The sequence below is a fragment of the Schistosoma mansoni genome, chromosome 5, assembly GCF_000237925.1.
Source record: "Schistosoma mansoni strain Puerto Rico chromosome 5, complete genome".
In the NCBI taxonomy this organism is placed as follows: Eukaryota; Metazoa; Platyhelminthes; class Trematoda; order Strigeidida; family Schistosomatidae; genus Schistosoma; species Schistosoma mansoni.
Genome location: NC_031499.1, coordinates 5,607,066 through 5,632,224, shown reverse-complemented (window position 1 = coordinate 5,632,224; position 25,159 = coordinate 5,607,066). Strand labels below are relative to the sequence as shown.

Below are 25,159 nucleotides of genomic sequence, written 5' to 3'. Positions count from 1 at the left end.
TTCCTTGAAGAAGCTTGAACCAGTTTGCCGAGTGAAATGTTGGGTTTACTTAAAGTTCAGTCGCAGAAATTTTCACAAATGTAATTTTCTTCCTTAATGTGGTAGGTAAATCTGAAATAATATCGTCACGAATTAAAGCGTAATGTCCCCGTCTGTCAATTTAATCCATTTCTTCTATGAATAAAAATAATATATTTGTAATATCCCAATTTACTTGAAACTATCAAATCAAACCTTGGTAATAATGCCTACATTTCTGTGGTAAGTAAATACTGGGTAGCCCTAGGCTTGTTACCTGTAATTGCCTGCTAAACGTGGATTTTCGTTCAGCAAAACACGGTTTAGGTCTCGATACATTTAATGTTCACCCACCCTCAATAAGCACCAATAGAACCTAGGAAATCAGTGAAACAAAAGACAGTAGATTTAAAACAAATATGAATCCTTTTTGTGTGCTTGTTTACTTATTTAAACACGCGAACATTGGTGCAAGGAGGCACCAAACAGATATTCGCCATATAAATCACTCATTTTTTGTGAGGGCTGGGACATTCCCCGGGTGCTCAAACCGAAGCTTCGGTTAGTATTTTGTAAACGGGTGATTAAGTTTCATGCAGCTTTTAATTACTTTTTAACGAAACAACTAATAGTATTCAGTATTAAACTCTCATCTGCAGGAAAGGTTTACTTCGAGGTTATGATGCTTTGAAAGGTGTTTCGAAGTTCATCGCTTCTATCTTAAAGCTGAAAAACTAATATGTAAGATAATTCTTCTTTTATGGTACTGATGTTTTTTTCTACTTTTAAAATTAATCAGTTGATCTACGATAAATTTATGAACAATTTGGAAGCATTTTAATTTATACACTAATGGACTTGTCATAATTCATCTGGTACGACTACAGCACTATTTCGAAAGATGTTATTTAAAACAAACATTTGTCTCTTTACAGGTTTTCGTTTCCTGAAGCTAGTGATTAGGAATTCTTCAAATTTATTCTGATGCCTAGCAAATTTTCAGTCTTCACGTATGCCGCTAGGGGGTTGAGGTAACGTCTGTTCCATTTATATACACAGTAGTAGTTCTCATTGGAACCATGTTAAACTCGGACCTCCAGATGCAATTTTGGGAATTACCGAGGCATATAATCGTGATACTAATCCTCAGAAGATTAATCTTGGAGCTGGTGCCTATAGAGATGATAATGGCAAACCTTTCGTCTTACCATCTGTCAAAGAGGCTGAATCACTTTTGTTGGCGAAAAATTTGAATAAAGAATATGCTCCAATCAGTGGTATCCCACAATTTTGCGATCTGTCCATTAAGCTTGCACTTACTGATCAATCTTCACGAATAAAAAATCGCTGTGTAAGTTTAATCGTTTATTCCTTTTGTTTTGAGTTTTGGGATTTGTTTATATTAACTTGAGTCCTATCCGATTCATTGATATTGTATTTTTATACTAAGTTAAATGAAATATTGTACATCATTTAAAACTCAATTAGTTTAATGAATTTGTCATAACTTGTGACCGCCTGGATGCCCTGTTAACGTATAAAGTGATAATACTGCCAATTAGATGGCAGTGATTTGTCGATCGGATCAATAACACATAAAACCCGTGCGAGCAGTTTAGAGCACTTGTCGGTCCTGCTTCCTACCTAGCTCAGCCAGTTAAGTCCAGAACACCAATCTCAGCCTCTGCGGTATGAATCATTATATTTCAACACACTTAGTTTATATACCAATCAAACAGACCACATCGTACCATAAAATAGAAACTAACATTTGTACAAGATTCAACCAAATGTGGCTGTGAATAAGGGAGATAGTAAATGATAGACTGGGTATAACCCAATTACTGTAAATCATATAATAATAGTTCATAGGTCAAAATAAAGCCTATGATAAGACGGACACGAATATGGGTAGTTTAGTTAGTTAACAATTATACGATAAAAATATATGTATCATATTGGTCCGTAAATTGTTCCCAAAAGTCACCATCCATAATTCTTATCGGGACATAACAGAATTTAAACTTCAAAGTTTGTCTTATGTGTTCTTGGTATGTGGATAAAACTCTGGTTTCAGATATTTTTTTACTTTGTAATACTTTATTAGTTTCTAAAGCTGAATATGTCACAGGTATCAGTGTGAAGTATGTAAAAAGAAATGTCTAAATTTGATCTAAATACTACATTGGAATATTGTCAGAATGGTGACGAAGTTGCAGAATAAGGTGTAGGGAACGACGTATGTAAAATGTTACTGTTTTATCCAATCATTTGTAAAATGTTTGGTAGAGAGCCTGAATGCTAATATCCAAAGCATGGAGTAAATTTCGAATGCAGCACATTTCTTGTCTACACTTAAGCTTACATCTCTGTTTAGTATTACTTTTTACCATGAATAATATAAATGCTAGTTTCAATCATGTTAATATACTCCGCCGGAGAAATTATTACACACAGTAATTCATAGATTTCTGAAACCCAGTATATTTCAATTCAAAGTAATTCCTCAACACGAGCAAAATATTTAGTGTTCTAAGTGAGTAGTTATAAGAAGTAATTCACCTCATATTTTCAGTGTAAACAGATAGATGAAATGAATTTTAAGTTCAAGCTAAATAAAACATGTAATAACCTGGACCATATAAAACTTTGATAGCAAATGTAGATGCGAAATTCGTGTTGGGAATTCTTTCTATCCGTATAAAATTGAATTACTTAAGACATTTGGGTTTATTGTCTCCAGGAGGAGCTAAATTAGATAGTAAATAATCCTTGTGGTAACCAGTCATAATCGATGTGGGGTCTGACATAAATGGGAATTGGCCTGAGTTGCCGTTTCATATACTCACAATATATGAAATTAATTCAATGGGTAGCAAAAGAAATTAAAACAATGTAGTGGCTACAATAACAAGAAAGATCAAACATTGACAACATGCTTCAAAAAATAGCAGAATGAACAAGTATATGTGTGAAAAGTATTCTGATTGAACGCTACTTTGTTATATTTGGTCGTCGCTTATTGTTACAACAAAATCGCTTATCACTTATACTTGTAAAGTGAGGAACCACTGCAGTTCCCACAACGCGAAAGTAAGAACACAAAGACTGGTACAAATGAAGATTTATCAACCCCAAAACACGACGACACTAGTCGAAAATACCCTCATTTATATGTTGATTTGTACACCCATTTTGTTTAATGATTAGGATGAAATCACATATACGAGAAATACTTAGGGTTATGACAAATCACATGCTACATATCACGCTGAGCATAGTGCATGTCAACTGAATATAAGAATATCGTATGTTATATAAAATAAAATGTTATAAAGGAAAACAAAACAAATACTACATTGTGTGATCATCACATGGAATTAAAACAGAAGTAATGTTGACCAAGTATCATAATGAGTCAAAGAATATAATTTTGATCTTTCTTTCCGTCATATCAATATGAAGGAATAATGTGACAAAAGATCATGGACTCTAATGTTGACTGTAAGTTATCTTAACGATAGACTTATAATTTTTGTCTTTTTTGTTGATTTCAGATAAGATTAATAATGTACTATGCCATTTTTGTACTTTATTTAGAACGCTACAACTCAGACAATATCTGGTACTGGAGCCCTTAGAGTCGGTGGAGCTTTTATCGTAGGTGTTATCTTTTGATTTTGGATAGAATCTTTTTAGAATGAATTTGCAGAACAAAAACATATATGGATGCCAACACCTACTTGGGGCAACCATAAACCTATTTTCACGTAGGTTCACTATTGTTAGAAAATAGTTATTTGTTATTGGAAGTCGATTTTTGAAGTGAAAATGGTTATCATTGTCGCACAAAGTTATGACTTATGTAGCTTTAACAGTTGCTGAAGGATGTGGCAGATGTGTTACTAAAACAGTTCATTAGCTGTTAGTGTTTTCCGTCATTTTTGTATTGTTCAACTCCTGCTTTTGGGGTTAAATGGGTATGTATATTATCAAAGCAGATATATGTTACTAATTTGTTTCTATTTACTTAATAGGGAAATACAACGAAATCTTGCTTTAAATTAAAAACAACAGAGTTTTACCTTTTCTTGTTTATCTTATTTGTGTTTATTCCTAAATACTTTGGCAAAAATCTATTAGTTTATCTCCAAGATATTAGACTACTTAATTTAGATAAACACTTAACAACAAGATTTTTTGTCTGAAAGTAATAAATCAAACTAATAAGGAACTCAATGAGCAAGTACACAGGTTCGTTTATTTTCCTTTTAACTAAATATGTGGGTGCATGTGTGTATGTGTAAAACCTACTAATATCACCCAGCCCGAAGAACCTATACTATGCAACAGTTCACTCTGTAGTACTCCGTGGCTGTGAAACTAAAAAGTAAGCATATGTTGCAAGGTTTAAATAATAGGTGTCTTCGAAATATTGCTTACGTATTGTGAAACGATAGGGCGGAATATGATAAAGTTAGGTATATTGTATTGAGCAAAGATGGCAAGCCAATTGACAAAACAGTGAAGCTTTATCAACTATGGTTTCTGGCACATGTGCCACGTCTTATTAACCATTGCCTATCTCGATATGTAATGTTGGATGGTGTGTGGGTGGGTTGGAACAAAGCTAAAGACAGCCAAATCTGGCAATAATCTGTGGAGTCACCGGCTACTTGTCTTAAATAAGTTCGGAAATGCAGACCGATTTTTTTTGGAGTATGTGCGGCAACCCTGATCAATAGTTAGTGACTTTACGTGATTATGGTCAAGAATCAGTTACAATATCCCAGACACATTCACACTTTATCCTGTTCTAGATCTTGAGTTCCAATATCTCTTCCTATATATTTTTTCGTTCCATCCTTCTAAACCACATTCTCAATGCCTAATTTTTCTAATTGTCATCGCTAAAAATTATTCCCGCTCATTTTTATGCATCTTATTGATTTTATCTGGCTTCACTGATATGGTGTGAACAACTTGGACTAATATACAGCTGTCTTAGGCTTTGCAATGATTACTACTGTTCAGACCAATAGAATAGCGTCTTATTGGCTAAAGTATTCAATTTCCGACTTCAATTGCATGTAGGACCTAACTCCACTTCATCTACTTCAATTTATGTAGTTGTGCAGTGTCACTAGCCTTTACATAATCACTATAACCTTTAAGTCTATTGTTTAAACCCCAACTTGATGAATAAATTGGATTATCAAGCCATAGTTTCTAACCTGGAATCCATTGTCTAAATATCTGCTCTATTAGCCAACGAGCTGCCGTTTCACAAGAAATAAGAATTCACTTCTACGTAGATACAATGTGTATAGAGTATTTTTCTGTCAGAGATTAGATGGTTTTGGAATACTTAGGGAATTAGCTTCTTTTGCTAGATAATTTTCTTAGTGACCATTTTGTGTGTGACCGTAAAAACGTGTATTTATTTCTAAAATATAGACATAGTGGACTAAATGTACACCAATATCGTTATTACAATAGTAATACTTGTGGTCTCGATATAGATGGTTGTTTATCTGATTTATCAAAAATTCCCAAAGGACATTTCGTTTTACTTCATGCATGTGCGCATAATCCCACTGGAGTAGATCCAACATTTGATCAATGGAAAAAAATTGGAGAGATTTTGAAGTCACGTGATTTAATCCCATTTTTCGACTGTGCTTATCAAGTATGTTACGAGAATTAATCAATTTTCTTTTTGTTGGTTTTAAACGGAATCGGTCTTTAGTTATATTCTAGCTGACAACCAACTTGATTGTATTTAGTTCTTAGTAGTCGATTAGGATGTATAACGGATAACTCAAATAAGTGATACGTTCGAAGAAACTGCGAGATCACCTAAAATCAACCAACAGAACGAAGAATCAGCAACACAACAACAAGACAAGTTAAACTATTCACTGCGTCCCAGCCCTGCTAACTAGAGGAAGAAGACCAGATTCAGCCGAAGAGAAAGTACATTTCACAAGCAGTCGAAAGAATGAACAACAAGCACACAACTCAAGCATATATATACAGTGTAAAAATGTTTTTGAGAAACATCACAAAGTAGCGTATTAAAAGAGGAAACGAATCAATGACATTTAAGGTCCTTCCAAGTGAGAAATACAAAGTAAAGGTAAAAATGGGCACTTTTGGTGTTAAAATGAGAAATTCAATTTTTAAAACTAAAATTACAAAAATATGACGTTTACCATGTGATTTCTGGGGATCTAGCATCCTCAAAAATGTGACATAACATGTTGCTCTACTCTGTAATAATAATGTAAGGTATTTTATAACAACAGGAGCTTATAATTCGAAATTTGACATTTGTAAAGATCTACTTATTAGTAATTTGTACCCGTAATCTTATTGAAATCCATGTCCTTTCTAAGAAATGTTACCATTTAGCTACTCAAATAACACTGTTGTATTTAACAATTGTTTGTTTATCGAACTACAAAGATCACGAAGGATCTTTGGTTATCGATAACAAAATAAATTTATTTGAAGTGCTGACGTGTACCAACTTGTTTTAAACATCTCATTTTTTTAAAAACCGGTTGTCAAGATTTTTTTATGAATATAAGTTTGTTGAATGAACCAGGTTTTCAATTTTCGGGATGAATAGATTAAATGCTAATCGATGGATGAAATGTAATGATACAATGTGACTGAGTGATGATTCCTCATTGACCAAAGTATGGACGTAGGTTATCAGTTGATGCAATATCAGAAGACAAAACATCTGCACAGTAGAATAAATTTTTTCTAACAAAATTGCGAACATAGAAATAAACGTTAGTTAGAAGTCATCTGACATATCAATGATCTGAAAATATCCCAACTTTGTAATGGGATATAATGTCTAAGGATCAGGCTTAATTCTTACTCATTTATATCGAAACTTCAAGATCATATTTATACTCTCAAAATCTCTAAATAAGACACGTGATAAAGGTTATACAAAACGTTTAGTAATTGTGAATGTCTTTAAATTGCACAATATACCCTTCGTTGCATGTAAGAACGTTCAGAAACTCTGATCCAAGCACATTAATATATAGAATTATTTATCATAATATACATTGTCTTTATTTCCTAATGGTTATCGATTTATGTTTCAGGGATTTGCCTCCGGTGATATTGACAATGATGCAAAAGCAATACGTTATTTTACCGATGAATTAAATTTCCCCACCGTATTACTTACACAAAGTTTTGCTAAGAACATGGGATTATATGGTGAACGTGTTGGTGCTTTTACTTTACTTTGTTCATCTTCTGATGAAGCTGAACGTTGTTTGTCACAAATTAAGATTATTATTCGACCAATGTATAGTAATCCACCGATTCATGGCGCACGTATTGCAACGGAATTGATGTCTAATCCTGATTTACGTCAAAAGTGGTAAGTTTTATTTTTTTTTTCGGACTTCTGCTAGTAAATGTCTTGTTTTGTTTCCAGGTGATTTATTTACTATTAGTAGTATACAACGTTTTGTAAATTATTAAATACAAGGTCAACGAGTAAAATTGTGAAAAAAATAGACAAGAGATATATAATACAGTTAATCAATAAACAAAACAATCAACATGAACTATATTCAGTTAGAATAACCGTATTGATTTTATGAAGAATGCAATAATTAATTATTTCAGGTTTCTTTTTTCTATTCCGAACCATGTCTGGTCACATCAAAAACTACGATATTGTGTGATTTCTAAGATACCCTATTAAGGAAGTTGGTATGGACTAACCGTAGTCAGCCGAACACAGGTATCTTCCATTCCACGATGGCATATCGTACACTGACCACCTGTGTTTCCTATTTGATTTCCAGCACTGGCAAGTAATGGATGGTGTGGATGTTGTTGAGATGGAAATTGCAAAATATATCCGAGCTATTTAAGGCGGTGTTTCATAGTAGCAATGTAGTGTATGTTACTTATGTCTGTCGACACAAGTAGTATGTAACACCAATCAGTAGTGTAATGCCTGTCAGCAGAAGGTTGAGAAGATCGAATTGAAGAGAATGGAAATGTAAACAGAAAGTGATTATAATAGCAATAAAGAGACGGTGAAGTTTAAAACAATTGATGGAAGATTTGCTGATGAAGTATTTAATGTATAGTTTCTCACATTTTACGAAAAAAACTTATTTTGCACTAAATAATAAATTGGTTATCCCAACTTGAATTTTCGTTCACATGTATAGAGTAATCTATCTAATTACATCTGAACTCACATTTCTGAAACGTTGAGACATTTACTCAGTATTATCGCCAAATATGAGTAGTTCTTTGGAAATAACGATGATAGAAGTAAAGTTAGATGCTATTGAAACCCAAATTAAGTGTTGTACGTTATTTCAAACAACCGAATCCTGAACTACTATTATACTCATTTGAATATCTATATTGTTCAAAGCGACCAGTTTATCATAAACTGTAACAACAGCTGACAATTGTTTGGTAGCAATGACTAACTGTAATGGTTGTCCATCAATCTTCATTTTACTTTCAATGTGTTATTCTGCTCTTATAAGTAAGTCAGTATATTAAAATCACAAACCGATCTTATTTAGACGAACATTAAGAATCTGGAAGCACTAAACGGGTGTTTCTTCTTAGTATGAGAAATCGCAGCAGTGCTCATTCAAGACTACACAACCGGGAATAGGACCCAGGACCTTTGGTCTCGCGCTCATGCTTAACCTCTCAACCAATGACCCAGGATCCAGCGATGTACAAATATAACTCCAACCAACCCACGGTGTCACGCGATCATTTTCCATTGTCTTCGGTAGGTACCTACCTTCCTTACCACCCCTACACAGATGAATTTCACTGGTCACGGTTTCTCACTAGAACTCCGGAAATTTTCTTTTGTGACTAGTCACTAGTTAGCACATAATAATTATCAGTATGAGGTTGTGAAGATTGTTAAGTTTTATAACTGGACTACTTAATATACACCTATTTTTTACAATCTATAATTCGTTTCATTCAGAATTATTTGTTCTCAGTTTAAAAACGTGCATAGCTGTTTCCACTTCGTAAATTTTACATAATTTTTCTCTTAATTGAAATGTTTATTCAAGTAATGAAGAACTTGGGAGATAAGCGCAAGGGTTCAAGTTATTGCACCATATCTTCACAAAAACATTAAATTATCAAGTCCAATGCCTAAGCTGTAGAAATAGTAATAGTATCAGTGGTATTAGAAAAAAATTAGAGATAAATAATATAATCCCAGACGAAACAATTAATTCGCAGAATGAGTGATCTGACATCATTTTGAACTTCAGAATCTTAGAGAAAACAGTAAATTAATCTGAACCATTGAGACCGATTCTGAACCATATATCACTCAGTGTATCCAACCAAACGAATATCACAGAAAATAGTGAATTAGTCATAGTGTATACTCGATGTATGATTGAAATGACTGGTGCATAGGGGGATTCTTCTTATATTTACGAAGAATGTATGGGAAAACTACAACAGTAATCACACTGGTTTCTATTCTGAGTCATATCAGATAACATCACAAGTTTCTGAGTTGGAAGCTCTTTAGGAGCCCAAACAAGGAGTGGTGATGAGCCAGTAGATGCTAGACCTATAGTTATCTTCCACATCACAGCACCATGTCATAAATTAACCACATCTTCGTTTTTTGTCTGCTCGGTTACACCATCGACACAAAACCCCCCTGGTATGGAATTCTTAAAAAATATACAAGCTACTGGCATTACACTAAGCTACCATAATGTTTGTATGTGGAATAAATGTTTAGCTTTGGAACACTCGCCCAACTTTTACACCCATCTGTCGATTCATTCACCTGTCCAATTCATTTATGATATTATTTACATATTTTTAAAAAAGGCTCATTGATTTGAAAACTATGGCTGATCGTATTATTACAATGCGTCAAAGTTTAAGAAATAGTTTAATCAAAGAAGGATCTCATCATGATTGGTCACATATCACTAATCAAATTGGAATGTTCTGCTATTCTGGGCTTAATCCATCACAGGTGAGTTATTATTATTATTATTATTACTATTATTATTATTATTATCAGAGCTTAAAGTCACTAACTTATAGTCTAAGCCATGTTGGTAGATGCAAACTACTTGGTTGGGGGCCCGTGCAACTATCGTAACCAATGTTTGGAGACTCTGTGTGACATGGCTCACAATCGATCACAATGGCGTAGGTGTATACACTCTTTATCTTCCCTTAAACCTTAAGATTAAAATTGCTTCATATCTTCCTTTCTTCCTGTACTATATCCTTATATACAACCTATCTTTTATATACTACCACCACTAAATTAATTACTTCTATGAATCCGATGTTGATCTTGTTGTGCTAACGAGGTATGGCAACTTGGACCGATGCATATATGTGCCTGGTCTTACGTTGTAGCTGACTGATTATTATTATTATAACATTACAATTGATAGTGGACATTCGAATTATCCAGTTAGAATGGACAGATAACATGCTGCTGTTTGATAATATTGACAAAATACCGAATATTTTGATCGTCTTGAGTAACGACACAAGTATATTTGAAAGGTCGTTTCCTCTCCAAATGCAAAATGTTGCTTCAGGATGGTCTGAGTCATCTAGGTACATCATAGGGTGAGGAAGCAGTTGAGTGCATCGACCGATTTATTTATCTTTATGGGTTGTGGAGGTTGCTTAACTTAAATTACGTACTTGTATTAGTACCCTCAAATGCCTTGGTACGACCGAGGGTGGGAGGAGTCAACCCTCCCTCTCTAAATGCTCTCGCATGGCCAAGCGTATACAGCCACCCCCACAGAAATCCTACTCACTGCCTTCTCACGCAAAAGGTGTTGTTTACGAAATTGAGAGGACGAAAAGCGAATGTCCGGCGCTTTAACCGGGTTGGTGGACAAGGCGAGTTCACCTAGGGGAGTTGGAAAACCCTCATTCCAAACCAATGGTGCACATGGACTCCAGTATCCTGAAGAAAAAAAGGCGTATGAATCAATTGTTGGTCACTGTCTACCATGGGATTGCATCTCCTTAGGAGGCTCCACTGCCTTGTGGATCAGACCTTTAGGTCAAAGGCTCGGGGTGTGGCCCTCTAAGAAAACCACCTGCTTCGGTCTGGGCAACCGCGCAGTATCATAGCTCTCACACAATTAAATTTTTTGTGTGGCGCATATATATGGTGCCCCCTTGTACCAATATTTATGTGTTTAAACAAATAAATTTGGGTAGGTTTATCAGCTATGGTGAGTTGCTTCCCAATGAAATCTCGGCATAGATTTAAAAACTCAGCTTGCGTCATTTAGTGGCATGGGCGGGGTTTCCGTCCGTAAATATTAGCGCTCAGCAGTCCCATCTGTTTCACTTTTTGACTTGCGCATGTTGGAGCTACCTGGTGAGTAGTTTTGAGGTTATGCAAAGATTATGAAGCAAGGTTGGCAAATCGGTTAACAATGTTTTAAATATTTATCAGCTGAAGTGATTAGGATATGTATTACGTATACTCAAGCACTGATTACCTCAACGGGTGATGGTAAGCTTAGGTGTAGTCAAAGCAAAATGGGGCATTAGTTCATGAGGTCACTGGCAGTTGAATTAAACCATATAGGTAGTTACAGACTACCTTTCCTGGTTGATGACAGTGACCAGTGGTCGTGAAGATTGCATGGAATCGGTTACCATAACCCATAAGCATTCATTCTCTATTTTGAGTCACTATATTCCTCCATTTATACTTTCTCATTGCCTTATTTGCTTGGTAGAAGATTTATACAATGTATAAAGTGATATAGAGAATTTCTAGCGATGTTAAAACAATAATAGTACAAAGTTACGTGTGGAGGACTGACTTTGTGAGAGGCTTACTAGCCCAGAAAATTATAAACAGTGATTAACTTATAATAGCTTCATAACCAAGTCGGACTAAATAGGCCAGTATTTTGATTTCCCATATTATAATGACTCGTAAATAATCATATATATCTTTCTAAATTTCAGGTTGAAAAGCTGACTAGTGAATATTCTATTTATTTAACTAAAGATGGACGTATTAGTATTGCTGGCTTATCATCTAAAAATGTCGACTACTTAGCTCATGCTATACACCAAGTTACTAAATAATAAAAAGTGTTTCTTTTTTTATTATCTGTTTGTTAATTTATACACAATATATATACAAATATATTATTTACAATATGGAGAACTTGCTTTAATAATGTTTCAACGTCCTATCTTCGTCCATTATTCTGTGTGTGTGAATGGTAATATGTACTATTATTGCACATATTTTTAAGTGGCTGATCATGTTTTTTTGTTTTAAATATACATGATCACTTTATTGTAAGCAATCAGTGTAAACCATTTATAAATAATTGCAATGTATTTTCTTCTGCGCCCCAAATGCCCTGGTACAGCCGAGTGGAGAGAGTCCGCTCTCCCTCTCGAAATGCTCTCACATGGCCACGCGTAATATAGCCTCTGCCAGGGAAGTCCTACTCACTGCCTTCTCGTGGCACGGGTGTTGTTCATGAGAGTGGGAGGACGAAAAGCGAATGTCCGGCGCTTTAACTGCAGCGGTGGACGCGGCGAGTCCACCTAGGGGAGTTGGAAAACCCTCATTCCAAACTAATGATGTACATGGGCTCCAGTATCCTAAGGGAACAAATGGCGTATGAATCAATCGTTGGTCACCGGCGACCATGGGACTGCATCCCCTCAAGATGCTCCACATTCTTGTGGGTTAGACCTTTAGGTCAAATGCTCCGGGCGTGGCCCCCTAAGTAAACCACCTGCTTCAGTTTGGGCACCCAGGCAGCATCATAGCCCTCACGCAAATCGGATGAGATTTGTGAGGCGCATATGTATCTGGTGCTTCCTTGTACCAATATTTATGTGTTTGAATAAATAAACAAAATTTTCTTCTGCCTGTATCTCCTCCTATGTTGGGTTGGGGTTTGTTGTTCTTTTACAGCTACATTCTTAAAATGTATGAGTGTGTGTAAAAGTTGACAGTATTGTATTCCATACATTTATTTCCCTTTATTATCTTGAATAATGCAAAAACAAAGAAATGAGCTCAATTCTTTGTTCCTGTTTGCTTATTATCATCGTACTTAAAGGTTTTGAATTTCAACGGATATAGGTTCACTGTCAAAAGCAATTTATGAGTACTGGATGATTAAGGCCTAACGAACACCTACCACGGCGCAGGATGTGGACTGGTGTAGTAGGTTGGAAGAAAGCTAGGAGCGGGTAAATCAAGACATGAGATCAACCTACGAAGTCACTGACTGAGCGATGTACGCAAGTACAGAATACTCGGTTGAAGACTTTGAATGAAGACATGGCTCAGAATCAATTCCAACAGCGCTGATATATTTACATTCACCTTCTAAATCTTGATTCCCAGTATTTCTTCATACATATCATTTTCATTGTCTTCTCAAATTATATTTTCAATATTTAACCTTCCTCGCTATCATTATTTCTACTCCTTTCCTATTCGTCATGTTAATATGGTTATGGTGGGGAAATTGGGCTTACACATATTTGTGCCAGGCTTTATGTCCATTATGAATAACCGACTGGTTTCCTGATCGTAACTAGTAATATTGATCTGTAACTTTTAGGAAGTATATATGTGAAGAAAGATGTAAAACATACAAAACTTTTCATTTAATGAGTTTGGAGGTCCTTAAAATGTATCAGTATGTTCACTAAATATAACAATGTAGTCAGGTCCAGTCGTTGAGAGTGTTTAAATCCTCAAAATTAGTTACTTATTATTTGCTATTTACTTATAATAGTATATAAAGTTGGATCATGGCGTTCTGATTGTATGTATGGAGTAGAGCGGTAGCTCTGTAATAAGACACTGATTAGGTAGTAGTGATGTGAGTACTCTTTTTCACTAACTTGCTTATCACCAATTTATTCTCCAGTTTTCTCATATCTAACTTTTCACTCATCATTATACCATTCTACATTTCCGTAAATTAGTTTAATGCACCATTGTTTTGTTCCAACCAATCATTATATGCTAAATTAATTTTTATTCTTTAATTAGTTCGGTTACTGACCATATCGTCTGGTGGTACTCTTTTTGCCTTCAATTAAACATATTGTGCATGTAATAGTTAACATATTCCCGAATGGAGTTTGTTTGCGTTTTCATCATCGTTTATACGGTTAGCATATTAACCAATGACGTAATACAGACCGGTCTATGATCATATGGATAATGTAGTTTAGACTGATGCAATGATGTGCTTTTTAGACAGTCTTCTTGATTGATAAAAAAATCCTAACTTCTGATTATGGTTTTTGGATGATATGTTTTTTTTAGTTTGAAATTGAAATGATTTCCAAAACCATCAGTAAGTCCATATGGTTTTGTATATTATCATTGATGACCCATCAGATTTCCAACTGACGCCAAATATAACAATGTCCACCACATATTATACCTTTAATTAGTGCCTACAAACTACTTATTGATGAAATTATTATCTACTTTCCAAACGTTGAGCAACGAAAACAATTTCACGTTAAATCAAAAGTCAAATCTAGCTTTAACCTCAAAAATAACACAATTACACGATAGAATTGCAAGGGTTAGTTTTCGATTATGTCGGTATATTTACTCAATAGACTTTTCCTACTGCCGCAAAAGTTCATTCATTATTGCTGATAAGAGAATCCTAATCAAAGTATTCTGCATCGTGGGAATATTGGTACATAATATGAGAATAGAAACACTCGTCCGACTGTTTAATAAAAAAAAACTAGATATCAGTAACACAAAAGTGTACTGATATGAGAAAATCAGAGTAAGAGGAAGTCTGTTTATAATGAATTAGTCCTGTCGTTAATTGGTTGGATGTAGTCGGCAGGAAACTGCTTAGTCTACGTTCCATACCAGTTGACACTTGTCGGTAAAGCGTATATTTTATCTTGCGCGAACACATTCTCCCAGTGAGATCTGAACACGGGTCACGCAGCTCTACAATCGAAGATGTTACCAGTGAGTTATTTTTGCAGCGCTTAAACATCTCAGTATGGTTCACGCAATGTTGCGTCACTTAAACTAGTGCATCAACACAGCAACTTAGTCGATGGGATTTAATTAACACTATTGGATTAGACAAACATAACATTGGTCATTACTCAATAACTAATAAACTGTTATTAGATTAGTCTATCATATGTGATGCGTTCGGTTATGTCTCTTTTCACTTACTGACCAATTACAGCTTACATTGTCTAAATAAGTTACACTTAAATCCTACAAAGTTGTGTGGTCGTATTACCGTTAAACATTATTTGAAAGATCAAAACAACTGTTTGGTTGACTTTACTATGGTGAATAAAAGACCAACATTGTGAAGTCAACGATGAACAAAAAGTCTGTACAAGATATATTTAATTTGTTTGATTACATTATTGTTTTTATGCAAACAAAATGATACTGAAGACAAATTTACTACATGTCACAAATTAAGCCAAGTAGTCATTTGTCTTATCTTCTTCCGGATCTTCTTCTAACTCATCAGAATCCACATCGAGATCTTGATCACCTTTATCATCATAATCTGAGTTAACTGCAACAGCATTCGCCGGTTGATCATCAAATGGCTGGTGCTCAGTATCTACTGGGTTATCTAAATGTCGATTACGTATTTGGCCTTTGTGACGTCGATTCACAAAGACTGCCACAGAAGCACACGAACTTTCACTATTATGAGACAAAGATATTGAATCGTCGGTGGAACTTTGTGATTCATCTGTATCCGGCGTGTCGAAACAACTCTCTAGACGCACTTCAGGTTTTGGTAGATTTTCTTCAGTGAGACGAGCTCGTTTTTTACCTCGTGTTGGACGAAACAATATCCGATTGTTATGACGTGGATTTGTTGGGCAAGTTTCGTCATCTTGTACAGTTTCAGTGTTATTTCGAGATTGTCGAAGCTCATTTATCAAAGCCATAGCGAGTGAGTTATCACTAATATCAGGATCTTCATTAACATCAGCTAAACTATAATGTGTCCATTTACTGGGATCTCGATGTACATAGTTTGGTCGACGATGTGTTGATGGTGGGAGAGCGTTAGGTTTTCGGAAAGTTGAATTTTGTGTTTGACATGTTGTTTTGTGCTCTTTACCGCTAGCTGTTTGAACATGATCGCGCTAAAAATAAAATATAGCTTAAAAAGGAGAGAAAACATTTACAAATATCGAGAAATTATCTGTAGATTAAACATTAAAATCTAGTTCGTTACGATACAACAACCGAACAGTTGACCGATTAATTATTCAACAAAAGCACTGAAAGACCTAGTTTTTTATCGACACATCGGATAGAGGGTTACACAGCTGAAATAATTATTCATTTTACACACTTCACACTTGTCTACAACGATTGTAACTAAGTAGTAAAATCAAATGTCAACATCAAGTAATTTCCTTATTCATATCACACTAATTTTAGTCAAACAACCAATGAAAACCAAAATCTACTAGATGGATGTTTAATCTCCTTATAGGATTCCTCAGCATTGCGTATCCACAATTTCATAAGGGATCGAATTCAGAATATTCGGGTATCATGGCAAATAATTAACCTTCACAAAATAGGTTGGGATCAAATGCTTTACATATCTAAACCTAAGTTATCTGCCATAAAGCGTAACTGTCTCAAACTTGATATATAGTTGAACTCTATAGGTGATTGTTTCTCACTAACACTCCGGGTGTGGTGTGGGCTACTTATGTCCACATAAGTAGTATATGGTGATGGTCAGGTATAGAATGTATATTGGCAGAAGACCGATAAGGAAAGGACTAAGATAAAGCGCAATTGGTAGGGAAATACATGAACAATGGAATAAGAGAAGATGAACTGATATTGACAGAAGGAACAGTGAAGATTGAGACAATTGGTTGTTATTTTGCAAATTAACTGTTTGCTGTATGGCTATCAGAATTTAGTGAGATAGTCTGTAATTTGTGCTTAAATACATTCGATTGTCCCCACTCGTGTTCTTGTTCACTACACGGGAAACGCCTGCTAAAATCGATCGCTAGTGGTGAGTACATAATTACAATTAGTGTTAGGGTGTGACTCTTGTTTAATTGAGAACAGAGGGTGACAATCACAGTGATTTTACAATCCAAAGTGTGACGTACCTTAGCCGAACGAACATTATTGAGAACATGCTAATGTTTCAATCCGTTAGCTAAAGTTCTGGTTTATGTTCAGTTTAGGAACAGAAATTATTGCAAAACACAACTACACAGACAAACATTTGTGAAATTCAAAACTCTACATGGTTGGTTCATCGTACATAGTGGGGTTAGTCACCAACGACACAGATGTTGGTAACAAATTTAAATTAATCCACGTTCCTATCAGCACAACATAAAATTAACAACACACACAGGATAAGAATTGAATTAATCTCAGTAGCAATGAGTGACTTAATAGAGAGAAGTATGGAAAGACACTAAACTCAAGATTCAGAATAAATCAATCCGTCTACTATGCAAGGGGTTTCTCGCTATGGCACTCATCCAGTTCCAAGAAATTGGTTACAATTATTTCATTGATCCTAATTACGTAGTTCCCACTTAGAAAAATATTTGGACCAACAAATCACTAACTAAACAAACTAATGTTTCCCTGGCTTGGCAAGTTTTTCTCAGACCTATTCCTACTTTAATCCATCATCACACATCAAGTTAGCCAGAAGTAGAGCATGCACAACATATGTCCCGGCAACCTCAGTTGACACGTTCTACCTAACAAACTAACGTAGTAGAATATGAATGGCCTCTACTTTCGAAGGTCATATGACACTAGACATTGGAGTGACGCGCAGTATATTTACCCTTTAAAAGACGGACAAATGTCCCACCGAATCCATAGGTGTCGTTAGTTTGTAACAGCCAATGAGCAAAAATAATAATATTGTTAGCGTACTTTGGGAGTTTCAGAAAATTTTCAGACGACAAACATGTAGCGGAATTTCTTAGTTTAGTTCATACTACTTAATTGATTGGGATTAACTCAAAAAGTCGGACGTAAAAATTAAATTTTTATGGCGAATCTAAACTACCATGTTAATCTCATAAATATTAAAAATAATAGTATAATTTGAATAAACTATGCACTACTGACATGTATACCATTAGATTTATGGTTTAAAAGTGTATGAAGAGTAGTACATGTTTACACAGTCGCTTAACTGGCTGAACTAAGCAGAAGCAGGATCGATAAGCGCTCTAGACAGCTCGTACGATTTTTGTGTGTCACTGTTCCAATCGATAATTCGCTGCTCTTTGATTGACAGTCCTATCAAGTCACACATTCACTGGGCATGCACTCGGTCACAAGATATAACAGTAAAAGTGGATGTATTCGAGGTATTGCTATCAACTCTGAGCCGTACCACCCAAAGTCAATTACCATTAGTTATGATAATCAAGCTGATTATAACCAGGTAGTCTGCACCAATTTACGCCGCTCAGTCCAAAAATCAATTGCCTTATGGACTAATGCCCGTCCCAAGCCCAGGTGAAGGACGGTTGGGAGTAGGGTCAGCATCCCCATCCCGTAGAAAACAACCTTGTTAAAAAACGCTGAAGAAAATAGCTTTCTTCTATTCCACTCCTGAGTCAGTAAATATTGTGTTGAGGTAAGTGATGGGTCCGAGCAAAGAATTTTAGACACCAAACAATAGAATTTAAAACGCGAAAATGTAAAACACTTACACGTTCTTTCAACTCTGCTAAATTTTCTGGGGCAGTAATTGTATGACGCCAAGCTGCTTTACGTACAGCTTTACGTTCTTCTTTCGTAGCCTTGTACACTTCACGATGAGCTGCCTCCAGGCTAGTTAGTGCAGAAAAAACGTCTGATTGCCTTTGACGAAAAGTTTCGTTTGAACCTTCAATAGGAGTAAGTATATTAGTTGAGGAAATCGACGAGAATTTTTCTGGTTGTATTTCATCACCATTATTAACAAGATGATCCATAGAACAAGACATTTGGTCATAAATTTGCTCCTATGTATGTAAAATAGTTTATGAAAATCAATGATGTACAACCATTCATATTTGGGAGCATTAATAATCCAATACTTGACCATTTGCGATGATAACGTGAAATTAACTTCTAGATCGTCTCCATCTATCTCTATAGACCTTGATACGGCCGAGAGTGGGGAGTCTGCTCTCCCTCTCGAAATACTTTCACATGGCCACACTCATACAGCCTTTTCCAGGGAAGTCCTACTTACTGCATACTCGTGGCGCGGGTGTTGTTCACAAAATCGAGAGGATGGAAAGAGAAATGTCAGGTGCTTTAACCGGGTTGGTAGACACGGGAAGTCCATCTAGGGGAGTTGGGAAACCCTGGTTCCCAACCAATGGTGCATATGGGCTCCAAGATTTTGATGGAACGAATGGTGTCTGAACTTATTGTTGGTCACCGGCTACCATGGGGCTGTATCTCCTGACGTTGTTCTACTGCCTTGTGGATCAGACCTTTAGGTCAAAGGCTCGGGGTGTGATCCCCTAAGAAAACCACCGGTCTGGGCACCTGGGCAGTATCAGATCCCTCACACATGTCGAATGATTTATGTGGCTCATATCTATTAGGTGCCTCCTTGTACCAATATTTATGTGTTTAAATAAATAAATAATCTTCATACGGAATTTCTAATGGGAGCTCATTAAAGTCATAGACAATATGGATTTCTAACAATTTTGTATTTTAATCTTGAAGCACTTCCACTTTGATGCGATGTTCAATACGAAAATGTAGATAATATTAAACTAAACTTCAAGATGGGAAATTTTTTTCCAAGATTTCAAATAATATAAGGGATAATTACAATGTAATGTCAAAAGTGAAATTCAAGTAACAAATAATTAAGATGAGCAGTAGTTCAGGGATTAAAGCGTTCAGTTTCTAAATACTAAATCGTGGGTTTGAAGTTCACTCTGTCTATTTTGGATTGGAGAGCCAGGTAATTAATTTGACTTGGTTCACTCACTAGGTACTTGGGTATTAGCCGTACTAAATGTGAAGACTTATGATACCTTTCAGAGGAACAAACAGAAGTAGGTAGAGCGGTTTTTGATCTTAGGACTTAGTGGCTAAAAGACCGGGTATTATCAATATCTGTTATGCTGAGAGTGTGGCTTCAAGTCAATTATACAAACCTGTACCTAGTAAATGAGTGCTCATCAAGACTGTCTTAACATTTTTGTTAACTCTTAAAGTCTATTTGGTCGAGAAAAAAGCAATAAAATGGTCGTCTCAACTAAGGTGATAAAGCTGTTTAACCTTTATACCACTAATTTGGTGGTAACCAGTGGCCTACATTTCTTACTCCAATCAATTCGCATCACTGAGCAAATATCTTCCAATGGCAGATAACTGCCATTGCAGTGGATACGTCTACACCACTATGACCGACTGTTATCTCGCGAATCTCAATCAATAAACATGGACCTCATTACACAGTTTATATCGATGGATTAGTGATTTTATTGACTAACATCCTATAATGGTCTGGTGACCAACAGCATTTTCTAACCATAGCCTAAGCTAGCCAATATAGCACAATGATATAGATGTTGGGTAGATAATGTATCACAAAATGTCTGTCATAGTTAATATATCATCCATACAAATACAGATAAACGGTTTTCCGTAAAAACGATAACTGATAGGTAAAGTTTGATATTTCACTGATAAAAAGATATGTACAAACAAAATTAAATTTTAGTAACGAGATGGAGGAGCAAAATCTGCAATTCGCTTATCACGTTCTTCTTGAATGTAACGCTGTGCTGAAATCATTGACTTTCCTTTATCCCATTCTCTTTGTTTACTACCGTAGGATGGACGGCTTGGATTTTGAGATGCCAGTACGTCAGCTAAATTTGCTCTATGTTCAGGCTCAGGGTCAGGAGGGACACTATTTGTTAATTCACTCGATTTACTGTTATTGATAGCAGCTCTATGTTCAGCTTCATCGCGTAATCTACGCAACATAGACGCAACGTCTAGATCATCGTTACTCAGACGGATATCAGATTGGGCATCTGCACCTATTGGGGTAGGTGTTGCAGGAACTGCAGCCTCTCCTAGACACTGTGCAGCAGCTGTCGCTACATCTGGTAAACCTTTACGGGCACGCAAGCGTGCAAGACGTTGACCCATTTTAGCATCTCTTTTCGCTCGAATTGCTTCAGCTCGAGCACGTCCTTCTTCAGTAGCCCGATGAAGTTCTCGTAAGCGATTCATTTCAGCCTCTCTCTGTTCAAGATCTGTAGAAAAAGAATAGAATCCAACACCATGATCACGTATTTCTCCTTCTCTCAAATGTGCGTATGTGAGTGGACCATCTGGTTTCGGTGGACTAGATTTCTTGATGTGACTTGACAGATCTTTACGCATGCAAACTCGTTTGACACCACGTTCATCTGTATAATCCTCCCATTCTTCATCACTACAACCAGCGGGATAATTATCAGATTCTTCATCACTACTAAAAGAAGAACAAGAACGTGTAGGAGAATCCGGAGGAACTAAATCTAAATTTTCTGTGGCTTTTTGTTCAAAATCAACCAGAATATCTCCATCATTTTCATCTCTCTTTGTTAAATTAGGTTTCTTTCCAGACATTGCAGCTTCTCGTAGAGCATCGTAAAGTTTTGCTTTAGCTTCTAATGCTCTCCTACTTTTTTCCCATTCTGCATACTCTTTAGCGTCGGAGGGTATGTTTTCAGATTCCAACTTTGTGCGCTCTTCTAAGATTTGTTCTTTTGAAGTTTTCCAAAGTGATACTTTTCCAGGTTTTAATTCAGCAGAACGATTTCTTATAACATTACAACCATCAGGATGTTTTTCAACTCTTTGTTTAACTTCAATCTGTCTTCTTGATATTTCTGCTTTTAAGTCTACCAGTGCAACTGAGCTTACTTCGATATGATGTCTAGATTTATAAGCCATTACCTGTAAAAAGTATTAATCAGAACAAATGATCAACTGGAGATTATTTTTAAAGATTCACAGTGAGATTTTATTGTTAAAAAAACAGTGATGCGATTAGATTTTAAGACTTTTAACAAGCATCTACCAACTCTTGGGATGAAACTCATTAATGATCTCTTCCAATGTATGACCAGGATAACACTGATGAATAGACCTGAAGATGGAATAAAAAGGAAGACGGCACTAGCCGAACTAGAAACCCGTCGACAAACGGTGAGGAAAATCTCCGACTAGTGGGTTTTCGAATAGTCAGGTCTTGAAAGTGGATGCTACCAAGGCCTATGTGGATAGGTCGCTCTCCCTAGGAGTTGTGGCGCATATGTATCTGGTGCCCTTTTGTACCAATATGTGTGTTTAAATAAATAAAATAAACCCTAAAAGTTTTATATGCCGTTGCTCGTAGTCATAAATTCTATGAATGCACTGGTACGGCCGAGAGTGGGGAGAGTCACCTCTCCCTCTCGAAATGCTCTCATATGGCCAGCGAATATATAACCTCTGCCAGGGAAGTCACCGGCTACCATGGGACTGCATCTCCTCTCGATGCTCCACTGCCTTGTGGATCAGACATTCAGGTCAAAGGCTCCGGGTGTGGCCCCCTAAGAAAATCACCTGCTTCAGTCTGGGCACCTGAGCAGTATCACAGCCCTCACACAAATCGAATGAGATTTGTGAGGCGCATATTTATCTGGTGCTTCCTTGTACCAATATTTATGTGTTTAAATAAATAAATAAATAATGAACTAGGAGCATTAGTGGACAAATTAAGGCCACTCATTGTAGGTGTGATGGAAACTTGATTAGTCTATGACTTCGATATTACCCCAGAATTATCCGGATACCACTGCCTAAGAAGTGACAGACATAGAAGCAGGAAAGAAGGTGGCGTCCTTTTATACATAGCCAATAATATAAATTTTCGCTCCTCTGTTTACGAATCCCGTGATAGTGGAACTTGTGAAGTCATTAGCTGTGAGCTCACTATCAGATGTTGTGCATTTGTATTTGGTGTTATCTGTCGCAGCCTAATCTGCTTAGGTGATGACTTTATCTTAGAGAACATTCAGCTATGGAGTGCAAATAACATATGTTTGATATTAGGAGACTTTAATGCACCTGACATTAGGTGGAATGAGATGACCATGGAAGGATCTACAAACTCTTTTGGTAGCAGGATCCTAGGAACAGTAATAGAGCATGCATTAGTACAGCATGTAACCAAATCCACACGTCTTGGTGTACACCAAGGTTTTTCTCCGTTGGACTTGGTAGTTACTCATTTGACTGATGACATTGCCAACCTAAACATTCTTCCACCGTTAGTGAATAGCGATCACGCTGTTTTGTCATTCACATTTAGAGCTAATGACATGATATACGATCGGGTTAAACCTTGCCCAAATGTATGGAGAGCTAACATATCAGCCATTCCGGAGTGCGCTGCTAAGACAGATTGGCCAGTAGATACTAACTCATCAGTTGAAGACGTATGGTCTATATCTGAAGGCAAGTTTAATTCAGTTACGTCCTCGTTCATACCATACCTGGTACAACGTAGACCGAATACTAGTACACCATGGATAACTAAACAAGTCCAGAAACATCTTGGACGTAGGAAAAACTACTGGAATATGTTCATCTCTACTGGCTTAGAACAGTACATATCCAGTTATTGTAGGATGAGGAATGCTTGTAAGGCATTGATAAGTAAGACTAGACGATCATATGAAAAACAGTTGGTTAGGGATTGTCATTCTCTTATATAAAAATGCGAACTCAGAAAGGTGATGGAATCCCATCGCTTTTGGTGCAAGAATGTCCGTTAATATTGGCAAGAAATGATACCGAAAAAGCTGAGGCTTTATAGGAATATTTCAGTAAAGTATTTTCTATCAGTAATGAGGAAAGACCAATGAGTCATTGTGATTGTGGCAACTTGTTGATGGACACTGTAGTTATTGAGATACTGTCTTAACACTACCTCAGCATCCAAAACCTGATTAGTCCAGTGGTCCTGATTATATTCATCCCAGGATTATGAAAGCTCTATCAGATATAATTGCTGAACCTCTAGCGATACCGTGAGATATGTCCCTGAGACAGTCCAGATTGCCTAGAAATTGGAAAGACGCGATAATTGGTCCAGTGCATAAGGCTGGAAGTAGAGATTTAGTTAGTAGCTAACGGCCCGTTAGCTAAACTAGTGCAGTTGTCAAACTGATGGAAAAAATTGTCCGGATGGCTGTCATAAACTATGTGGAAGGACACGGCTTGTCTTGTGACTCAATATCTGTCCTATCCACTATCTAGCACTTCTTCCTGATCTTTCCCTTCACTAAAGTCAGGTTTGTCCTCTCCCACAGTAACTTGTTGCTGATAGTGTCTGGCCAACGGACCAGAAGTATATTGCGTAGACAACTGTTAATAAACACTTGTATCTTCTAGATGATGGCTTTCGTAGTTCTCCACTTCTCCGTCTTGACATTTGTACTGAAAATTCTGATCTCGTTGTTGATTGACAATTGTTTTAAGTTCCAGATGTTCTCCAGTTGTAAATATGCTGCTCTTGCTTTGCCGATCCTCGCCCTCACATCTGCATCTGATCCACCGTGTTCATCAATGATGCTGCCCAGATATGTAAAGGTTTCCACATCCTCCAGAGCTTCTTTGTCAAGTGTAATTTGATTGGTGCATGCTGTATTGTATCGTGGAACCTCGCTTTTCCCTTTGTTTATATTGAGACCTACTGCTGCTGAGGCTACTGCTACACTGGCCGTCTTCTCCTGCATTTGTTGTTGCGTATGTGATAGAAAAGTCAGATCATCTGCGAAGTCTAAATCATCCAGCTGCATCCTACCTGTCCACTGTATCCCGTGCTTTCCTCCAGATGTTGACGTCTTCATGATCCAGTCGATCACCAGGAGAAAGAGAAAGGGTGAGAGTAAGCAACCTTGCCTAACACCAGGTTTTTACCCCGAATGAGTCGGTGAGTTGTCCTCCGCGGAAGATTTTGCGTTTTAATCCATCATAGGAGTTCCGTTG

The 25,159-nt window shown here is 36.5% G+C and overlaps 3 protein-coding genes across 3 annotated transcripts in view; 1 reads left to right on the top strand and 2 right to left on the bottom strand.

Moving 5' to 3' along the window:
- Smp_064380 (putative aspartate aminotransferase) overlaps nucleotides 1-12,174 on the top strand; it is a gene marked incomplete at its 3' end in the record, with an annotated part of 19,679 nt that extends 7,505 nt beyond the window's left edge. Inside the window, exons 2-9 of the mRNA XM_018797724.1 lie at nucleotides 954-1,049; nucleotides 1,084-1,369; nucleotides 3,619-3,678; nucleotides 3,718-3,788; nucleotides 5,476-5,707; nucleotides 7,149-7,432; nucleotides 7,467-7,524; nucleotides 12,052-12,174. Of these exons, the coding sequence (XP_018652737.1) occupies nucleotides 1,003-1,049; nucleotides 1,084-1,369; nucleotides 3,619-3,678; nucleotides 3,718-3,788; nucleotides 5,476-5,707; nucleotides 7,149-7,432; nucleotides 7,467-7,524; nucleotides 12,052-12,174 (1,161 nt within the window). The 5' untranslated portion in view covers nucleotides 954-1,002. The remainder of the gene's footprint in view (nucleotides 1-953; nucleotides 1,050-1,083; nucleotides 1,370-3,618; nucleotides 3,679-3,717; nucleotides 3,789-5,475; nucleotides 5,708-7,148; nucleotides 7,433-7,466; nucleotides 7,525-12,051) is intronic.
- Nucleotides 12,175-15,549: 3,375 nt separating this feature from the next.
- On the bottom strand, nucleotides 15,550-19,117 carry Smp_064390 (hypothetical protein; the record flags this gene model as incomplete). Its single annotated transcript, XM_018797723.1, has 2 exons — nucleotides 18,823-19,117; nucleotides 15,550-16,239 (listed from the first exon to the last, which is right to left on the bottom strand). Exons 1-2 carry the CDS (start codon nucleotides 19,096-19,098, stop codon nucleotides 15,550-15,552), a joined length of 966 nt encoding a protein of 321 aa, XP_018652736.1. The 5' UTR covers nucleotides 19,099-19,117.
- A 1,328-nt stretch (nucleotides 19,118-20,445) lies between these two features.
- Nucleotides 20,446-22,078, bottom strand: Smp_064400 (hypothetical protein). The gene has a single exon (XM_018797722.1). It carries the CDS (start codon nucleotides 22,073-22,075, stop codon nucleotides 20,843-20,845), a length of 1,233 nt encoding a protein of 410 aa, XP_018652735.1. The 5' UTR covers nucleotides 22,076-22,078; the 3' UTR covers nucleotides 20,446-20,842.
- Nucleotides 22,079-25,159: the final 3,081 nt, after the last annotated feature.

Coding starts and splice junctions, on each gene's coding strand:
- Smp_064400 (XM_018797722.1), bottom strand. CDS start 22,075: ATGGCTTATAAATCTAGACATCATATCGAAGTAAGCTCAGTTGCACTG.